This window comes from Nicotiana sylvestris, chromosome 12 (assembly GCF_000393655.2).
Source record: "Nicotiana sylvestris chromosome 12, ASM39365v2, whole genome shotgun sequence".
Taxonomy (NCBI): domain Eukaryota; kingdom Viridiplantae; phylum Streptophyta; class Magnoliopsida; order Solanales; family Solanaceae; genus Nicotiana; species Nicotiana sylvestris.
This window is the reverse complement of record NC_091068.1, coordinates 49,952,069-49,972,402: the sequence shown is the minus strand read 5'-3', so window position 1 is coordinate 49,972,402 and position 20,334 is coordinate 49,952,069. Positions and strand designations below refer to the sequence as shown.

At 38.5% G+C, this 20,334-nt stretch overlaps 1 protein-coding gene across 1 annotated transcript; it reads left to right on the top strand.

The window, feature by feature from the left end:
• The first annotated feature begins 213 nt into the window (after positions 1–213).
• On the top strand, positions 214–18,814 carry LOC104233458 (uncharacterized). The gene is made up of 5 exons (XM_009786853.2): positions 214–560; positions 16,286–16,410; positions 16,652–16,966; positions 17,055–17,224; positions 18,083–18,814. Exons 1-5 carry the CDS (start codon positions 282–284, stop codon positions 18,469–18,471), a joined length of 1,278 nt encoding a protein of 425 aa, XP_009785155.1. The 5' UTR covers positions 214–281; the 3' UTR covers positions 18,472–18,814.
• The last annotated feature ends 1,520 nt before the right edge of the window (positions 18,815–20,334 follow it).

Sequence of the window (20,334 nt, the reverse complement as noted above, 5' to 3'; positions counted from 1 at the left end):
GGTCCACTTAGGACCGGCCCACGAAGCCCGGACCCACTTAGGACCGGCCCACAAAGCTCGGGCCCACTTAGGACTGGCCCACGAGGCCCATTTAGGCCCGGGCACGGCCCACATTACTGCCTTAAGCTATATATATATATTTACCAAGTAAACAAAACTTTTACTTAGCCCAAAAAAATAATAATATGAAAACACATTCTTGCTGGTCTGGAACGACCTCAATATAGACTCCTCTTGTTAAAAAAAAAAAAAAAGAAAAGAAATTGGTAGAGAAGAATCCTATGATGGGTGACAAAGAAATCCCCAAGAAACAAGGGTCGAATAAGAAGAAGAAGAAGAGAGGTGGTTCAAAGAGGAGAATGACGTCTGAACAGACTTTGGCGTATAATTGTGTGAGCGAATGGGTTTTCTTGGACCGCTCTCCTCTTTCACCTGCTGCTGAGGATTTTGCTGTTCCTCAACCCAAAGAGAAATTACTCTTTGAACTTCATTCTCATTCTATTCATAGCGATGGCTTCTTATCACCTTTCAAGCTCGTTGAGAGAGCCCATCAAAATGGAGTGAGTTCCCTTTTCCCCCCTTTAGCGAATAGTTTTGTTTTTGTTGGTTGGTGTCTGTGCATATATGCTTTCTTATATATTGTGTTCTATTTGCTGGAGCTTGAGATAGATGATATGAAATTTCAAGTAGTTTCTCTTTCCTTAGGCTTTATTGTATGGAGATGGAACTAGAAAAGCATTTGCAGATATAATATGTGTCATAATGTATGTCACTTCACTCATTAATTAGTAGTACTACTGGTTTGTGCTGGAGAGAAATATGGTGTCACTTTATTCAAGTAATAACTCAGAATCAACTTTTTAGCCAGGAATATGATATTTGATGAGCTTGGATGGGCTGTAATCTCATTGAAGTCCAAGGCTTCTTGTTATTTTAATCTTGTATCTGCCAACTACTGTGGTGAAGAATCTACACAGTGATTTGACTTGGGTCAAAGTTGCTTGAATGTCTGTAATTCGGAATCTATGTAACCACCAAAAGGGATTAAGCGCGAAACATAAGGTTTGTAGAACTGAACAACAACAACAACAATAACTACCCAGTAAAATCCCACATAGTGGGGTCTGGGGCGGGTAATGTGTACGCAGACCTTACCCCTGTCCCGATAGGGCAGAGAGGTTGTTTCCGATAGACCCTCGGCTCAGAAAGACGAAAATAAAAAACAAGAAAAGAGAATTCATTAGTAACTCCAGTAAAAACAGTAATAGTAACAGAAGCATAAAAACCAAAAGATGAATGACATGCAATAACAATAACCAGAGTCTAAGGCCCGGGGCTAAGATAAACAGCAAGAATAGTGTGTGTTCAACATAAACTGCAAGCCATCTAAGATCAACCCTAATCCAACCCCGCCTCACCCCCGATATGAAGTAAGGAGAGCTCAACTACCCCTATTCTACAACCCTAATGCTTGACCTCCAGGCCTTCCTATCAAGGACCATGTCCTCGGAAATCTGCAGTCGTACCATGTCCTGCCTGATCACCTCTCCCCAATACTTCTTAGGTCTCCCTCTACCCCTTCTCGTACCCACCACGCCCAACCGCTCACACCTCCTCACCGGTGTATCAAGGCTTCTCCTTTGCACGTGCTCGAACCATCTGAGCCTCGCTTCCCGCATCTTGTCATCCACAGGGGCGACGCCCACCTTCTTCCAAATATCTTCATTCCTAATCTTGTCTGTCCTAGTGTGCCCGCACATCTACCTCAATATCCGCATCTCTGCTACTTTTATCCTCTGGACATGGGAGTTCTTAACCGGCCAACACTCTGCCTCATACAACATGGTCAGTCTAACCACAACTCTATAAAACTTACTTTTGAGTATCGGTGGCACTTTCTTGTCACACAAGACTCCAGATGCGAGCCTCCATTTCATCCGGCCCGCCCCTATGCGGTGAGTGACGTCCTCGTCGATCTCTCCGTCCCCCTGAATCATCGACCCAAGGTACTTGAAGCTATCTCTCTTGGGGATGACCTGTGACCCAAGCCTCACATCCCCGTCTACTTCCCTCGACTCAGCGCTAAACTTGCACTCCAGGTACCCTGTCTTAGACCTGCTCAATTTGAAACCCTTAGACTCGAGAGTCTGTCTCCAAACCTCCAATCTCTCGTTAACACCGGCCTTCGTCTCGTCAATTAGAACTTTGTCATCAGCAAATAACATACACCATGACACCTCCCTTTGAATATGGTGTGTCAAAGCATCCATCACCAAGGAAAATAAGAACGGGCTAAGCGCAAAGCCTTGGTGTAAACCCATAACAACCGGGAAATGCTCCGAGTCGCCTCCCACAGTCCTAACCTTAGTCTTAGCTCCATCGTACATGTCCTTGATCGCTTTTATGTAGGCTACCGGCACGCCCTTCGCCTCAAGACATCTCCAAAGCACCTCCCTAGGAACCTTGTCATACGCTTTCTCCAAGTCAATGAACACCACGTGCAAATCCTTCTTCTTATCCCTATACTGTTCCACCAACCTCCTAATAAGGTGGATAGCTTCCGTAGTGGAGCGGCCCGGCATGAACCCAAACTGATTGTCGGATATAGACGTCGTCTTCCTCACCCTCACCTCCACCACCCTCTCCCAGACTTTTATGGTATGGCTAAGTAACTTGATACCCCTATAATTGTTACAACACTGGATATCACCTTTGTTTTTGTACAACGGAACCACTATACCCGACCTCCATTCCTCCGGCATCCTCTTCGTCCTAAAAATTACATTGAACAACCCAGTCAACCATTCCAATCTTGCTCTACCCACACACCTCCAAAACTCAACCGGAATTTCATCTGGCCCGGTCGTTCTACCCTACTCATCTTGCGCAAAGCCCCCACGACCTCCTCCACCTTAATGCGCCTGCAATGCCTAGAACCTCGGAGACTCTCCGAATGCCCCAAGTCCCCTAGCGCTATGTCCCGATCCCCCTCCTCATTTAGAAGACCATAAAAGTACGACTGCCATCTCCGCTTAATTTGGGACTCTCCCATCAATACTCTACCATCCTCGTCTTTGATGCACCTTACTTGGTCCAGATCCCGGGCCTTCCTCTCCCTCGCTTTAGCCAGCTGAAACAACTTCCTGTCCCCGCCTTTCTCCCCTAATTCCTTGTATAGACGGCTAAACGCTGCATTCTTAGTCTCTGTGGCCAAACTTCGCGTATGCTACCTTCTTCGCCTCCACTTTACCTTGGACTATGTCATTCCACCACTAGTCTCCCTGGTGCCTGCCAGAAAAACCCTTCGATACACCTAGCACCTCTCTCGCCGCCTCCCTCACATAGTTCGCCGTCGTTGACCACATAGTGCTCGCATCTCCACTACTCCTCCAAGCTCCCATAGCGGCTAACCTCTCCTCCAACTCCTGGACTTTATCTTTGGTTAAAGCTCCCCATCTAATCCTCGGTCGGCCACGAGCATACCTCTTCTTCCTCTTCATCATAATGCCGATGTCCATCACTAAGAGCCTATGCTGAGTCGCGAGTGTCTCTCCCGGGATAACCTTGCAATCCTTGCACAACCCTCTATCACACCTTCTAAGGAGAAGGTAATCGATCTGAGTCTTCACTGCCGAACTTCGGAAAGTAACCAGATGCTCCTCCCTCTTCGGAAAGGTCAAGTTCGCAATCACCAGCTCGAAAGCCTTAGCGAAGTCTAACAGCGAAGTACCTCCTCCGTTCCTATCCCCAAGGCCAAAGCCACCATGCACCTCGACATAACTACCAGCAGTCGCCCCAATATGACCATTAAAATCCCCTCCAATAAATAACCTTTCAGTAGGTGGAATACGACGCACAATCTCGTCCAAGCCCTCCCAAAAGCGCCTCTTAACCTCCTCATCCAAGCCTGCTTGCGGCGCGTAAGCGCTAACTACATTGAGGGTGCACTCACCAATCACCAACTTAATAAACATTAGCCTATCATTCACTCGCCTAACCTCAACCACATACTCTCTAGGATCCCTAGCCACCAAGATACCCACTCCATTCTTACCCCTCACGACTCCAGAGTACCACAACTTATACCCGTCCGCATTCCTCGCCTTCGACCCTGCCCACCTAGTCTCCTGGACACAAGCTATATTAACCTTTCTCTTCTGGAGAATCTTTGCCAACTTAATAAACTTACCCGTCAGCGTGCCTATGTTCCACGACCCGATCCTCAATCTACAAGCTCCCTCTTTCCCCTTACCCTCCTTTCCTCTCGTCCCAACCCCTGACCCCCTCCCCACCCCCCTTCTCAACCCCGGCACCCCTCGAGGACATGACCTTACTCTACCATCCCACACCACAGCCACTATACCTACGGCAGACTCCGGAAAACACTAACACGGACCCAAACTAGAAAATAACCGGTTGCAACTACAAGTATTCTAATAATATGCAACTGAACCTGAAGTTTAAACACTTCTGTTGCAGACCTAATCAAGCTATTCTGTTTCCATCTTCTTTTTAATTGTTGAAGAATATTGCTCTGTTGTCTGTGTGTGTCCTTCTATCTTTTTAATTTACATTCCTATGTAATCCTTTTACATTACCATGTATTTCTGGTTAAGTCTCGTTGTTCTGTTTGCTTCCATAAGTGGATGAAACTGAGAACTTGGAAGTCCATCAAGGTCCATGTGGAAAGACCTTGCTAATGCCTTTTTTTTAACACTAGACATAGGCTTCTAGGAAGGAAGGCTCTGAAGATGACATAAATAAGAGCTGAGTTGGGAATCTCTCTCGAAGAAAATGGCCTTTTTAGAAGCCTCTATAAGAGAGACTTTTTCTTCTCACTAGAGCAAAGGAGAAAGCCCCATAAAATGAATTATAAAAATATATTATATTAAAAGTACGAAGACCCTTAGCGGAAATATCGTTCACCTTTTACCTTTTAAAAATATATTCACATTAGACAAAATTATAATTAAATTATTGTTATTTAATCTTTTCTTAATATTTAGGTCTTTCAAAGCAACTAAATTTTGCTAAATCTTTTCTTATTTGAACTATGTAGGAATTCCTAAAATTTAGGAAATTAAGATATTATGCTATGAAAATTATCTCCTTTTATGATCACACTAATTGTGATATTAGGGTCTCTCTCAAGTTTTTATTTTCCCAACGGCATAAGCATTCTTTCTTTTTTTGATAACGGTAACATGTATATTAATAAATAAACAGCACTAGGGCAGTGCCAAGCCATATTTACAAGGAACAAAAACCAGCGATGTCAACCTAGGATTACAGTGCACCTATCAGGTCTACTAAAGATTCTACCTCCTCTACACAAGTTTCTACACCAGAAATGAAACAAAAGCAAACACTTCATCTTGATTTTCTGTAAAGAATTGCTTCTGTCTTCAAAAGTTCTTAAATTTCTCTCCTTCCAGATTGTCCACCATATGCACGCAGGAACCAATCGCCACCATTTCTTCTGTCTCACTATACCCCCATTGCAATTCCAACACTTCAACAGTTCACAAGTGTTACCTGGCATGCTCCATTTAAGGCCCACAATATTAAGAAAGAGCTGCCACAGTTGGTCAGTAAAAGGACAATGAAAAAACAAGTGGCTATTAGTTTCTATAGCTGAACCACATAATAGGCATCTAGAGCATAGCTGAAAACCTCTTCTTCTCAAGTGATCTTGGGTTAGACAAGCCTTTCTTGCAACTAACCATGAAAAGCATACCACCTTGAAAGGTACCTTTACTTTCCAAATATACCTCCAGGGCCATTGTTCTAACTGTTGGTTTGAAGCAGCAATTAGAGTATATTCGGATTTGACCGTAAAATTCCCACTCCTGCAAAGGTTCCAACAGAGTTTATCTTCAGTTTCTCCAAGACCTTGGAATTGTTCCAAGATATTAAAGAAATCCACAACCCTCTCTAATTCCCAATCACTCAAGGCCCTTCTAAAAGTACATTCCATCCTTGCTGACCCCAGGCATTGTCTAAAGAGGATGTAGGCGATGTTGCAATGCTGAAAAAATTAGGAAAAAGTTCTTTGAGAGGAAAGCATTCTTTGAGGTGAACTATGGTATATTTGTCTTTGACTTGTATTTTAGTTACGTTAAAGATTTCATTATTGCTTTTAAAAGTCAATTTTCCTGTTTTTTGCTTTGTGGTGTATATGCTATTCATGGTTGGTTGATTACTGCTTAAACTTGGAAAAAGTCTTATTTTGGATTCTCTTTTTTGTTCTTTTTAGTTTGCCATATTAATAGTTTGATATTTTCCTTAGGGTTGCCGAAGTCTTAATGGTTGATTCTAATTCAAACTCCTTTATTGCTTATTAGTGGCTTTGCGTATGTTTTTCATCTCTTCTTCTATTTTAAACTTGGTATTGACCGAGTCTTGTGTTTCCTTCCTTCTGGTTTTAGGTTGCGTATTATAGATATTAGAAGCCTTTGGATCCTTTGCAGCTAACACACCAAAGTACATTGAGGGAAACTATAATTTTCTTCTGTTCATCCCCATCTGTTTCAGTTATGTGCCTAATAGTATTTAGGAATTAAAGTCGCGCAAAATTTTATTTATGTAAATTATTTTATTATTTGAATTGTGTAAAATAACTATAACTCCTTATCTTATTCATGTACTCATGTGCAAGAAGAAAAACTAAAAAATTAATTCTTTCTACTATTTATCAAGATATAATGATTGAATTGATATCCTAACGGAAAGATTTTAAATACGCAAATATTAAATGAAAATATATTATTTCATTTAGGCGGTTAGAATATGTTCTTCCATAGAGTTGGATTAGAGTTGACACCTGCCCTGCCGAATCTCGATAAACTGGTTTGGCCATGAACACCGAAGAAAATTTCTGAATAAAAAGGAAAACAAAGGGAGTACAGCTAAAACGAGCACCGAAAAGTGCTGAATTGTTAAAGAACAATTGAAGAAGACCCATCTCTTTTATTTTTTATATCTTTATTTCGTTCTCCTATTTTCAGGATATTTATTGCTTTTATTTCATTATACAATTTACATGGTCAAATTAGCACTACCCTCATACAAAAATATTCTCACATGAGCAATTTGAGTATTATCCAGCAATTATTTAGTAGCATTTTGGTTCACCGTTTGATTATATGCCGTTTAGAGAATGCAAAGCCTTGCATTAATGTCAAATAGTGGTGTATATATTTGTTTGTACAATTTGAAAGTTTATGTTGTTATGATTAGAAATGAGATGATAATTTAGTCATTTATCCAAAAACACTATAGATGTGCAAAATTGACATCAAAACCAAAGTATGCATATATTAATAATTTTAACCAACTCTATGCAAAAATAGATTTTATGTTGGATATATGCATATGATTGAAGATAATATGAATGAAAACATAATCATATTTTAGTACAGATGACTATGCCTAAATTATGATTATGTTTTTCATTCATATTGCCTTCTCGATTTTTCTGCAATCACTTTTATATATTTTGTGTCTGCATGTGTTTGAGTTTTTTTTCTGATTGAAGTTGTGATTATTTATTAATTTATTAAAGTTGTGATGTTTGTTTCTTCACGTATATTATGTTTTTTATTTTGTGAACTAGCTCTTGAACATTTGTTGTTTCGTCGTGACTTCTAATCATTTGAATGAATTAAGCATAAAAATATTCTCAAGTATTTTTCTCTATACTTTTTGATTTATTTTGTGACCCTAATCATGCCTTACACGGATAATATAATGTTAAAAAGGGCAGCCCGATGCATGAAGCATCCCAGACCGTGCACAGATAATCTTATGTTATTGAACTAAAATTAAGAAACAAATAAATAATAACAATTTAAATCTGAATGCCAACTAGCCACACCCAAAGATGTAGAAAATCTATGAAAAAAAATGCTCAACCTTTAATTCCATGAAAATCATAGAAATATTTGTTTTTAAAGACCTAAAGATATCCCTGTAAACTGTCGGGCTCAAAATTTTTAAAACAAATAGCTCCAAGATAATTATTAACAAAAATGAGTAGGCAAATTTGAATAATGACCTATTCAAAACATATATTGCAAGTAAACCATTATTTCATTTGTGAAAAAATAGAAATAAGGCAATAACAAACATAACACGAAGAAATGCATGAATCTATTCTTAAAAATTAAAATGTCTCTCATGCTAATCTTCTTTCAAAAGTTAGTTTTTGAACTCCAAAATTGTTTTGATTTTGGTTATATATGTATATTAAACATGGCATCGTGATTTGAAGTGAAAAATTAAAACCTTTGATCAACTGAATATCACAAATGTAAAATGAAGATCTATGTTGCTCGGACTCTCCGAAAATATTGCCGGGTGCGTGTCGGATCCTCCAAAAATAGAATATCTATTTTTGGAGGATCCGACATGTGTGCGACATATTTTGGAGAGTCCGTGCAACATAGATGAAGATTATGGCTAAACATCAACATGATTCATCATTTTCATGAACTTGTTTTTTTAATTAATTTTAATTTATGACTCAAACACATTAAGTACTATTTATGTGGTTCTTTAAAATTTTGTATTTTATTATTATGGGGAACACACGCAACGCACGTATCCTAAGACTTTAGCTTTTTAAAAACCAAGTACTCTCTGGTTGTTTTGGGATGCCTTATTTATTAAATTGCAAATCAACTTGTCTAAAAGAAAACAGAAGTTCACTAAATGGTATGATCTTTTACGTCCCAGAATATTCTGCAAACATTACTAACATAGTAAGATACAGTCTGAATGCTATCTGAATTTTTAATAAAGAAACATTGATTGGTTTCCTTTTTTCTGAGTGGCAAATTGTCTAGGTCAACTGTTCTCTAAATGTTCAGGAACAGTGTGAATGTTACTTAGCAAACAAGAGAACACCATATCTAGTGTAATTCCCCTGTGTCCTCTGTGGTATTCTACTTCTTCCAAAGGAAAAGGGTTATTATTTCCCATGTACTTGGGGTATGGGTCCGTAGCACTGGTATCTTCAATTTTATCTTGTACTTTATAGAATATGTATTTGGTAACCATCTCTGTCCTATGACAGATGCCAATAAACAGGGACATGCCGAGTGACATTCTTTCACTTCTGTTGTGTAAGGGTTATCGAGAGAGCTATGTGACATTCCAAGATAATTCAGCCAGCATTCCATGCCTGAAATCAAAATTCTGGCAACCCTGTTCTTCCTGTCCGTCATTTTCGTATTCTTTATCTTTTTAATGAATAGGTAAAAGTTTTAGTGATGAGTACAAGACGGTACTGTGATGATACAAAGGAAGTTCTCCTTGTACAGATTGAAGGAGCACAAACGATCCATCAAAAAGGCAAAATCAGTTACAACATTCTTCTTATACCAAAAGAAACGACATTTACTCTTCACATAGGACATATGTTCTTTCCTTCCACAGAGGCGTCCAAATGATCCATAGTATGCAGATAGGTACTGCATTATTGAGCTGCCTGCAGCCCTTCATAGTGAATTGTCCATTCCAGCTGCTGAATGCTTCCAGGTATAACCCAATATACTCCAAAGATATGTAGGAACATTGACCATAGTTGCTACATGTGATTATAGTGTAATAGATGATTTACATACTCCAAGGCTTCTTCACATATGTAGCATCTACTGCAAATTATGATCCCCCACTTCTCTAAATTATCCTTGGCTAAACAAGCATTATGTGCTGCAAGCCAACTGAAACATGCTGCCCTGGAGTGCAATGGTACTCCAAATCATCTTCTAAGGGCAGTTTTCCCATGCCCACTGGAAATTTTTATAGCATGCTTTTATCATCTTTTCTTCCTCTCCATACCAAGGAATCTTCCACATTTTCCTCAAGATTAACAGTTGCCAACATCTTTATTAGCTCATTTATGCAATCAAATTCGCAGTCATTAAGGTTCCTCCTTAGGTGCAGATCCCAACCACTTGTGGAGTAGCATTCAGCCACTGTACACTCTTTGTTGTTAACAATCTCATAAATGACGGGGAATACCTCCTTAGGTCATCCAACCATCTATCAGTCAGCATCTTTTTTGCAGCCATTGCCCACCTTTAGTCTGACCTTATCATTAAGTTCATCCTATTGACTCCTTATATGTTTCTATACAGAGTCTTGTTTTCTCACCAGATTTGTGCACCATTTATCTCTTTTACCATATTTAGTATTATCACATCCTTCTATAATTACTCTTTGTAGCCATTGAAGGTCCTTTTTTTTGGGGGGGGGGGGTTTCGAAATGAAGCCTTTTAGTTTTCTTCTTTGGCAGTCGACTGCTTTACCACGTTGGTTGACTAATCCTGAGACAGTGAAAACACTAAATAAATACTGAATGTAAAGTGATGAAAGTAAATGACACAACGATGTTTTTGTAATGGTTCAGATTTGATGTGGATCCTAATCTAGTCCCCTTGGGTTGCAAGAGGGTCTCTCTGTAAGCTCCTTGGTGAATTGATTATAACTTCATTGATGAGTTGAAGCCTTTTTAGTTTTCTTCTTTGGCAATCGGCTACTTTTCCATGTTAGTCGACTAATCCTGAAAGAACTAAATAAATACTGAATGTAAAGTGTATGAAAGTAAATGACACAATGATGTTTTTATACTGGTTCAGATTCAATGCGAATCCTAATCTACTCCCCTTTAGTTGCAAGAGGGTCTCTCAGTAAGCTCCTTGGTGAATTGGTTACAACTTTTTTGATGAGTATCCTATGCACACACCAAACTTAATTTTAAAATTCTCATTTCTTTAGATACAATGCCTCACCAATTATTTTATCTCTCTTCTCTCTTTTGATTACACAATTGTTCTCACTGAAATGCAATGTGTGTTAAGAGTAAAACAAAGAGCTTGGAATTTAATAGATGAAAGTATGTCTTGAGCCTTCGTCTTCTTCTGAATATATAGCTAGAGCCAGTTGATGCTCATCCTTGATTTCAGTGATTGATTTGATTTCCTTGATACAGAGATAGCAACCCAAAGGATTTGATCCTTGAAAAAGATATATTGTGATCTTTTCCAAGAATAAAAGGTGGAGCTTTAAATGCTTTGGTCTTCTTTCCTTGTGTCTTCTACTGGCCTCCATCATCTTGCTGATTTCTTATGATCTTTTCCAGGAATAAAGGTGGAGTTTTAAATGCTTTGGTCTTCTTTCCTTGTGTTTTCTGTTGGCCTCCATCATCTTGCTGATTTCTTGCTTATGCTATCTTTGCACGATCATCTCGTTGATATTCTTCCTTATTTGTCGTCTAATTCTTCCTTCTATGTTTGACCATTTCTAATCTTGCTCCTAAGAATCTACTCTTCTTATCTTCAGGTCTTTAATTAAAGATATTTGATTATCCTTTGATTTTTTCTTGTGAATCTTCTTGACAGATCTTCTTTCCATCTTTATAATTATTCTTCCCGTAGTTGCTTTGATCTTCCCCTGTTGATGTTAAATTGGTCTTCCTTCGATCTCAGTCCCTTTTCTATTCCTGCAAAAACCATTTGCCATACTTAGTTCTGATTCTAATTTTGTCATCATAAAAATTGGGTGCTAACAATTTCCCACTTTTTGATGATGACAATAAAAATTTGAAAATGATTAATCTAAAAAAAATTGAGATCAAGACTTGTTACTTCCCTTAGTGAGCATGGAGTAAGTTTGACTTGCTCCACCTGAGTCGGTGCTACGGCTTCAGGTGCTGCTACGGCTTTAAGTGCTCCCCCTGAGTTTATTCTCCACCTTTGACATCAACAAAAAGGAAAATACAAAGGAGTTAGACACACAATAAAGCATATTGTTGACTAAATATGGAAGATAATATGTAACTCAACTACATACCGAACAGTCGGCTAGACAGAAGCAACCAGTCAAAAGATGTAAGTTTAGAGTTTACATCAAGGTTGCTGAATCATCAGTCCAACGCAAAACATAATAATTATCCAAAAAATATTCCATCAACTAAGCAGATTAAGCAGATTGAGATACTTGGTTATTGTCGTCATCCCCTGCAACAATATCTTTCTCGATCATAGGATTAATATCATCAAATATGACATGAAAAAATTCTTCTACGCACATAGTACGCTTGTTGTAAATCCTACAAGCTCTGCTAGTGTTTGGGTAGCCAAGAAATATACTTTCATCACTCCTAGGATCAAACTTTCTAGATTGTCCTTATCGTTGTTGTGGACAAAACATTTACATCCGAAGGGATGAAAATAACTGATATTTGGTCTCTTACTTTTCCATAGTTCATATGGAATCTTTTTCAAAATAGGTCGTATAAGACAACTGTTCAAAATGTGGCATGTTATGCTTACTACCTCTGTCCAGATGTGATTTGGCAGGGAGTATTCAGTGATCATTGTTCTTGTCATATCTTGCATGGTTCGATTTTTTGTGCTCCGCTACTTTGTTTTGCTGGGAGTATCTAGGTGTCGAAATATTGTGTGTGAATCCTTATTCATCATAGAATACTTTTAAAGGATTTGCTTTCGAATTCGCCTCCATGATCACTCTATATAGTAGAAATGTAGTATCCGTTTTCTCTCTGTACTTTCTTGCAGAAGATCTCAAAGTTCTTTAGAGCTTCATCTTTATGAGCTAAAAATATTACCAGGTGAAGCGAGAATAGTCATCTATAATAACAAATACGTACCTTTTTTTCTCCTATACTGGCAGTTCTGGTAGGACCAAAGAGATCCATGTGTAAAAGTTGTAAGGGTTTAGGAGTAATAACTATATCTTTAGACTTGAAGGAGGTGGTTTGCTTACCAAGTTGACATGCATCACATACATGATTCTTAGAGAAGTGAAGCTTAGGCAGACCAATGACCAATTCATGTCTAGACATTTTTTCAATTACTAGCATGACCAAGTTTCTTATGTCACAACCAGAGATCATCAGATATATATGCTAGACAAATATGCTTATTTAGGTTTTTAATGCAATCAAGAGTATAGACGTTACCATACCTTTTTACGTGGCAATATAGCGATACCTAATTCATGTCCAATGGTACATCTTGTCTTTTTTAATTTTACTTCATATCTCGAGTCGAATAATTGGCTAATACTTAGTAGATTGTAGTTTAGCCCATCCATAAGATATACATCAGTAATGTCGCACATGTTACTGAATGAAACTATTTTTATGCCAATGATTTTTCCCTTTTGAGCCATCACCAAATCTAACGTTACCTCCATCTATCACCCGTCATATGACTGGAAATTATCAAGATACTGTTTCCTTTTGTGATTCTTCTTGTGGTGTTCCTTCAAAATAGAAAAGTTACTTCCTTTCGGATAACAAGTTTACTTGGGTCCTTTTTTATTAGATCTGATGTTCCTGTATTAGTTTTTGGTCTACAGACCCATCCTTGATTATGACAAAATCTGTAATTTGAGTACTTATGTCCAAATTTGCCATAGTAGTAACATGAGTGAACAGACTGTTCATTAATAACAGATTTACATGTAGACTTACTTTGTCTATATGTGTTATTGGTAGGTCTTTTTCCAGTATACTCACAAGATTGAATTGGCTGGTTTGACCTAACTGAACCGTGATGGATTTATGCAGACCATTTATTTGCAATAGTAATTCCTGAACTTGTTCCTTAAAGTTTTCTCTTTCGAGTTCACAAACTTCAAGATTAGGTTCCAGATTCTTCTTTTCCCTATTTTGGCCTCTTTATTTCATTTACATAATCTTTTAATGCGGTATCTATAATATCTTGTAATTCATTACATCTGTCGCAGTTGTAGGGTCTTACCTCACTTGTTTCTCCCTTAGCCATAAGGCAGTGATCTGCTAAGTCTTCACGATCATCATCTGAAATGTCTTCATCAGTCCAGCATCCGGAGAAATCATTTTCATGGAGGGACACAAAGCATATATTTGCAGTTTCGTCATGATCTGTTGTGTCCTCATCACTCCAACACCCAATTGATCTAGTCTTCTGATATTCTTTGGATGTCTTCCTTTTTAGTTTTGGGCATTCAGCCTTGATATGTACATATTTTCAACATTCATAGCACTTTCCATCACTTCTTTCTTGTTCATTGAAATTTCTTGGTTTAATGGAATTTGTTCTGCCTTTCTTGGCGTTCCTGAATCTTTTCATTAGGCCATTCCCGGTTTTGGATACTATGGCAATTTCTCCTTTCGGGGCTTCTAAATAAATACTGAATGTAAAGTGTAGGAAAGTAAATGACATAATGATGCTTTTATATTGGTTCAAATTCAATATGGATCCTAATCTAATCCCTTGGGTTGCAAGAGGGTCTCTCTGTAAGCTCCTTGGTGAATTTGTAACAACTTCGTTGATGTGTTTCCTACGTACACACCAACCTTAATTCTACAGTTCTCGTTTCTTTAGATACAATGCCTCACCAATGATTTTATCTCTCTTCTCTCTTTTGATTACACAATAGTTCTCACTAAAATACAATGCTTGTTAAGAGCAGAACAAAGAGTTTGGAAGTTGAGTAGACGAAGTATGTCTTGAGTCTTCGTCTTCTTTTGAATATATAGCAGTTGATGCTCATCCTTGATTTGAGCCATTGATTTGATTTCCTTGATAGAGAGATAGTAACCCAAAGGATTTGATCATTGGGAAAGATATATTATGATCTTTTCCAAGAATAAAAGGTGGAGCTTTAAATACTCTGGGCTTCTTTCCTTGTGTCTTCTACTGGCCTCCATCATATTGCTGATTTCTTGTGATCTTTTCCAGGAACAAAAATGGAGCTTTAAATGCTTCGGTCTTCTTTCCTTGTGTTTTTTGTTGGCCTCTGTCATCTTGCTTAGGCCCCGGTTAGGAGGTGTGAGCGGTTGGCTGTGGCGGGTATGAGAAGAGGTAGAGCGCGGCCTAAGAAGTATTGGGGAGAGATGATCAGGTAGGACATGGTGCGGGTTCAGATTTTTGAGGACATGGCCTTGGATTGGAAGGTGTGGAGGTCGAACATTAGGGTGGAAGGTTAGGAGGTAGTTGAGCATTTTTCTAGTTCGTACCGGGTGTGAGGCTAGTCTGATAATGTTTTGTGACTGCTAGTGGTTAATATTGTGTCCACACTATTTTTCCGTTTTTATAGTACTGTGCAATTATTAATGGTTATTGTTATTGCTTTTCCATTTATTTTCTGGCTCATACGATGCTGATATTATCTTCCTGGCTTCTGTCTCTTTTCGTCTTCTTGAGCCGAGAGTCTATCAGAAACAACCTCTCTACTCCTCCGGGGTAGGGGTAAGGTCTGCGTACACACTACCCTCCCCAAACCCCACTTGTAGGATTTTACTGGGTTGTTGCTGTTGTTGCTATCTTCGCACATTCATCTCGCTGATATTTTTCCTTATTTGTCTTCTAATTCTTCCTTTTCTGTTTGACCATTGCCAATCTTGCTCCTAAGAATCTGATCTTCTTATCTTCAGGTTTTCAATTAAAGGTATTTGATTATCCTTTGATTTCTCGTTTTCCTTGTGAAGCTTCTTGACAGATATTCTTTCCTTTTTTAGAATTATTCTTCCAGTAGTTGTTTGATCTTCCCCTGTTGATGTTAAATTGATCTTCCTTCGATCTCAGTCCCTTTTCTATTCCTGCAAAAACCGTTTGCCATACTTAGTTCTGATTCTAAAGTGTCATCATAAAAACTGAGTGCCAACAGCCATGAATCTCCAGTGCCACTTTAGAGCAAACCTTTTTCCGTAGGTTGAGATTTTTTACTCCCAAGCCTCCAATTTGTTTGTTATTTGTGCCAATGTTCCATTTCACCTAAATGCATCTTTCTTCTATCCTGATTTCCCTACCACAGAATTGCACCTTCTCCTATCCAATTGCCTTTCCACTTTTCAGGCATAGGAAATAAGGACATAAAGTCAGCAGGAATCCCATCAATCATACTTTTTATTGAAAAGCTAGTTTGGAGAATTAAATCTATTTTCGGGGCTAGGGGAGGTGGCTTGGCATTTGATGCTCTTCGAAAAGCTAGAGAAAGTGAAATTAGACCTGTAGTTTGTTGATAAGTGATCAACTAAGAATCTATCTTTTCACAGGTAAAGAGGTTCGGTACAACATTTGTAGGTGGGGGGAAAAGATTCAGCATCAGTAAAACCTTGACACCTATTTCTATTTGTATAAACTAAATCTGCTTCTATAAAATTCTTTTTTCTTACAATTAGTTGCCTATGTTACAGTTCACTGTTAGTTTATTTTTCCATCTAATTGCATATTGAGCAACTAATGTAGTGCAACTTGTTCCATAACAGGTAAAAGTTCTTTCATTGACAGATCATGATACTATGTCTGGCATCCCCGAAGCACTGGAAGCAGCTCGTAGATTTGGCATTAAGATTATTCCCGGAGTTGAAATCAGTACAATGTTCTCCCAAGGGTTAGTCTATTGATTTGGTTTATTGTTCTACCTTAAACTGGACAAAGATGTGAAATTTATTTCTTGGCTTTCTCTCTCTCTCTCTCTCTCTCTCTCTCTAAAGTACTCTATGATACAACAAGGTCTTTCTTTAATTTTCTGTTTTTGGTGTTCCATTACAAATTTGACGACTCTGTTGATCCTGGAGATTTTCCAGTCCTGTCATCACTTCACTGCGGAATTTTAAAGGTTTTCATTACAGGAGGGACTCTGCATCAGATGAACCAGTGCACATTCTTGCATATTACAGCAGTTGCGGACCAGCAAAATTTGATCAACTAGAGAAGTTCCTGAGTAGTATACGGGATGGACGTTTCCTCCGTGCGGAGAACATGATTTCAAAACTTAACAACCTGAAGTTGCCCCTTAAGTGGGAGCAGGTAGAAAAAATTGCAGGAGAAGGAGTTGCTCCAGGGAGGTTGCATGTTGCTCGTGCTATGGTTGAAGCTGGCCATGTAGAGAATCTAAGACAGGCATTTTCCCGATATCTTTATGATGGAGGACCTGCTTATGCTACGTAATTATCAAGCTTTGGTTAGATTAAATCTATTGCTAAGGTTATTTTGTTTCATTGAAAAGTTTGATGAAGAGTGGCCGTGGTACAGGGGAAGCGAGCCACTTGCAGAGGAAACCGTCCAATTTATATGTGAGACAGGAGGCGTGGCAGTTTTGGCACATCCATGGGCATTAAAAGATCCAATAGCTGTTGTTAGAAGATTGAAAGAAGTCGGTCTACATGGTATAGAGGCCTACAGGAGTGATGGAAAACTCGCAGGTACCATACATTTTGCCCTAGTGTTTAATACTTCAACTGATTTTTGTGAATATGTTACCTCTAAATGCATAAAAATTAACTCATAGTAATAATATAATTGCATTATAGCAGAAAGCGCAAAATCAAGTTGAAATTCTTATATCAACAATTATCCTCTAACTTTTCACCTTCCCCTCTCTCTTCTATTGGTTGGACATCAAGCCAGATGTGTTGATTTTATGAATTCTTGTGCTTTTATCATTAGTGAAGGACTAGTATTGATAGGTTAGCAATGATACGAGCAAGTTTCTGGAATGACAGGTTTTGTATTTTGACTCTTCTTGATTGTTCGAAGAAAATAGGATGCTTGCAATTTCTCTGTTTGCTAAGTGTTGCCCTTGTTTCTCCCAATCTTCATGGTACATAGAAGTCGTATGCCAAAACTATTTAATGTAGATGGTTGTGTTAATTACCTTTGACAGATTCCCAGCCTATTTAGAAGTCAGTGCTTTTGTCAATGTTTCGTCCTTCACCTTGATTATATTTCGGGGTACATGTAGCATGTGGGAGCTGGTGCTCGACTTAAGCATAAATATAGTGAAAAGGTTGAAAAATATTTATTTATTCTGAGTTTGTATCCACTACCACATAGTTGTTATAGTTGGCCGTATCTGGACTTTCTTTTTGTATATTATATGGATGGAAGAGTTGCAATAGAATCAAGCTGAATTTGGGACCGCTATTCGAAATCTTAGGGAAACATTGAGATATCTTATCTCATGCCTGCTTTTCGAGAAAAAATGCCAATTGTTACTCTGCATCTTTGAAATGCCTGATCTGCCTTTAATTATATTTCCTTTCACCTGTTTCTGTGAACAGCATACAGCGACCTAGCAGATGCTTATGATCTGCTGAAGCTTGGGGGTTCGGATTTCCATGGAAGAGGGGGGAAACAGGAGTCTGAGGTGGGAAGTGTGAGCCTTCCGATGTTGGCTGTGCATGAATTCCTGAAGGTGGCCCGTCCCATCTGGTGCAGAGCGATTAGGGAAATTCTGGAGAATTACGCAGAAAATCCATCAGAAACGAATTTACAACTTATTATGAGTTTTGGAAAGCCCAAAGTTTGCAGGGGCATTTCTCCTGTGAGTTGTTCCGGTGATTTTATCAGTCGATGCTTATCGTCCTGGTTGACAAATGAGGAGAGACAGGATGCGGAATTTGAGGCCATCAAACTGAAGCTTGCCGCCATCTCAGTCAGTCAAAGATAGATGCAGGCTCTGTAGTGCCCGCAATAAGGATATCCATTTTTGCCATTATTTTGGGACACCATGGGTGAACATATATGGTTATATCTGTAGGTGGTAGTTTTCTGTTCTGTTTCCTCTCCTCCTTCCGCTCCTCGTCCTTCTCCCTCCCCCATTTTTTGGCCCTGTTTCCTATTATTGTCTCCTCTCAAATTTACATTTATATGCCACTATTATATGTGGTTGACTCAGAAGAAATGCAGATTATTTCTTGCATTACCTCTTCAAAGCTACTGAATACTATTGGAAAACCCTTGCAGAGCTTATACTGGTTAGTGGTTATACACTAGTTTTGATTTATCATTTATACCTGTGATATACCCTTTCCAGAGTAGTACTAAGCAAACCTATCGAAGCTGCAAAGGGCTGAAGGATGAAACATGCAAAGTAAAATAAGCACCTGACCTGTTGGTCTTAAACACTGTCGCGCTGTTCTTCCACTTTTCTTTTTCCTAAAATGTTTTATGCAACTGCCATGTATCTCTGGTGTGTTGTAAACCTTGGTGTGGTTGCCTCACTCTGTCCCGTATTCCTATGGCAAATAAATTTCAAATTTGAGAAGGAAAAAAAGGGACTATGGTGCACAGCAGTTTGAGGGGAGAACAACCCCTCAGAATTAAAATTAAAAGACACGTAAAAGCAGTAGCAACTATATGGAGAAAACTTAAGGTGAAAGTTCAGATGATACTAAGATGGAAGGGCAAAAAAAAAGGTGAGCGGGCAAAAGATTGTGTTTGACTATTCAATTCCTATGCAAAAACTTTAAGAGATCTATAATAGAAGTTGATATTCCATGCATATGCATGAGCTACACTAGATGAAGCTATATTTTTCATAGGAAAAGGTTTTTTTTAATAAAAAAAAAAACAAAAAACGATAGTGTTACACCCCATGTGTTCATATGTAAAGTACGTCGTAAGTCAAAGTCAATTGATGTAAGCTTAGAATGAGATCATCTTTGAAAGTATATAAAGTAAGTTAATCATGTTACCTTGGAGGTTACAAATATTTAAGATCATTAACTACAAGTACCAAGAGGGTTGGAAGGTCTATAAGCTAAACGAATCGAAGAAAATAAGTTTCGTCAAAAGTCCGCAAGTTAAGAATGTTATAACCCGCACTTTTGGGGTGAGACTAGGGCACTTAACGTGATAAGAAGATTATTTTATGAGATATTTTAGTCATATGATAGTCGTGTGTTAAGTTTTGAAGAGAAACAGAAGTCAACGAAAGTCGTCACAAGTTATGTTCATATATTTAATTGAAATTTGGATCTAATGTCACTGAGATTTTCTCCCAATATACTTGGAGTTATGGAGTAATCCACCCATCAAATAGAAGATCTAAGAGTTTAGTTTCCAATGCATTAAACCGTGCGTCAATACGACATCAGAATCGAAAGATATTCACATTTTCGCGAGACTGCGCAAGTAGCTCACTATGGGGCCCACTTAGGCGGTGGATGACCCTTGAACATTTTAAAGTGGTTGGAAGGCTCATTTTTGGTCATGTTCGACCAAGAACAGTTCCCAAACTCTCTTAACACCTCTCTAAAAGTTCTGGAAGGTTCCAAGTTGAATCAAAGGTGGTTTTACCTAAATCTAACCTCAAAAGTTAGCCTAAGTGAAGAAAAGAGTCTCAATGGCATTGTGATGTCATTAAAGGTGCTTGTAAGCTAAGGGAAGCTTTGGTTCGAGTTTGTTCAGATTATTTAAGGTAAGTATTACACCCTATTGCTTGTGCTTAATCTTATCTATGTGTTGGTTAAGTTAATTTGATGAAGAACTACAAGATAGAACTTGAAGAGGTATAAAAAGTTGTTGTCTC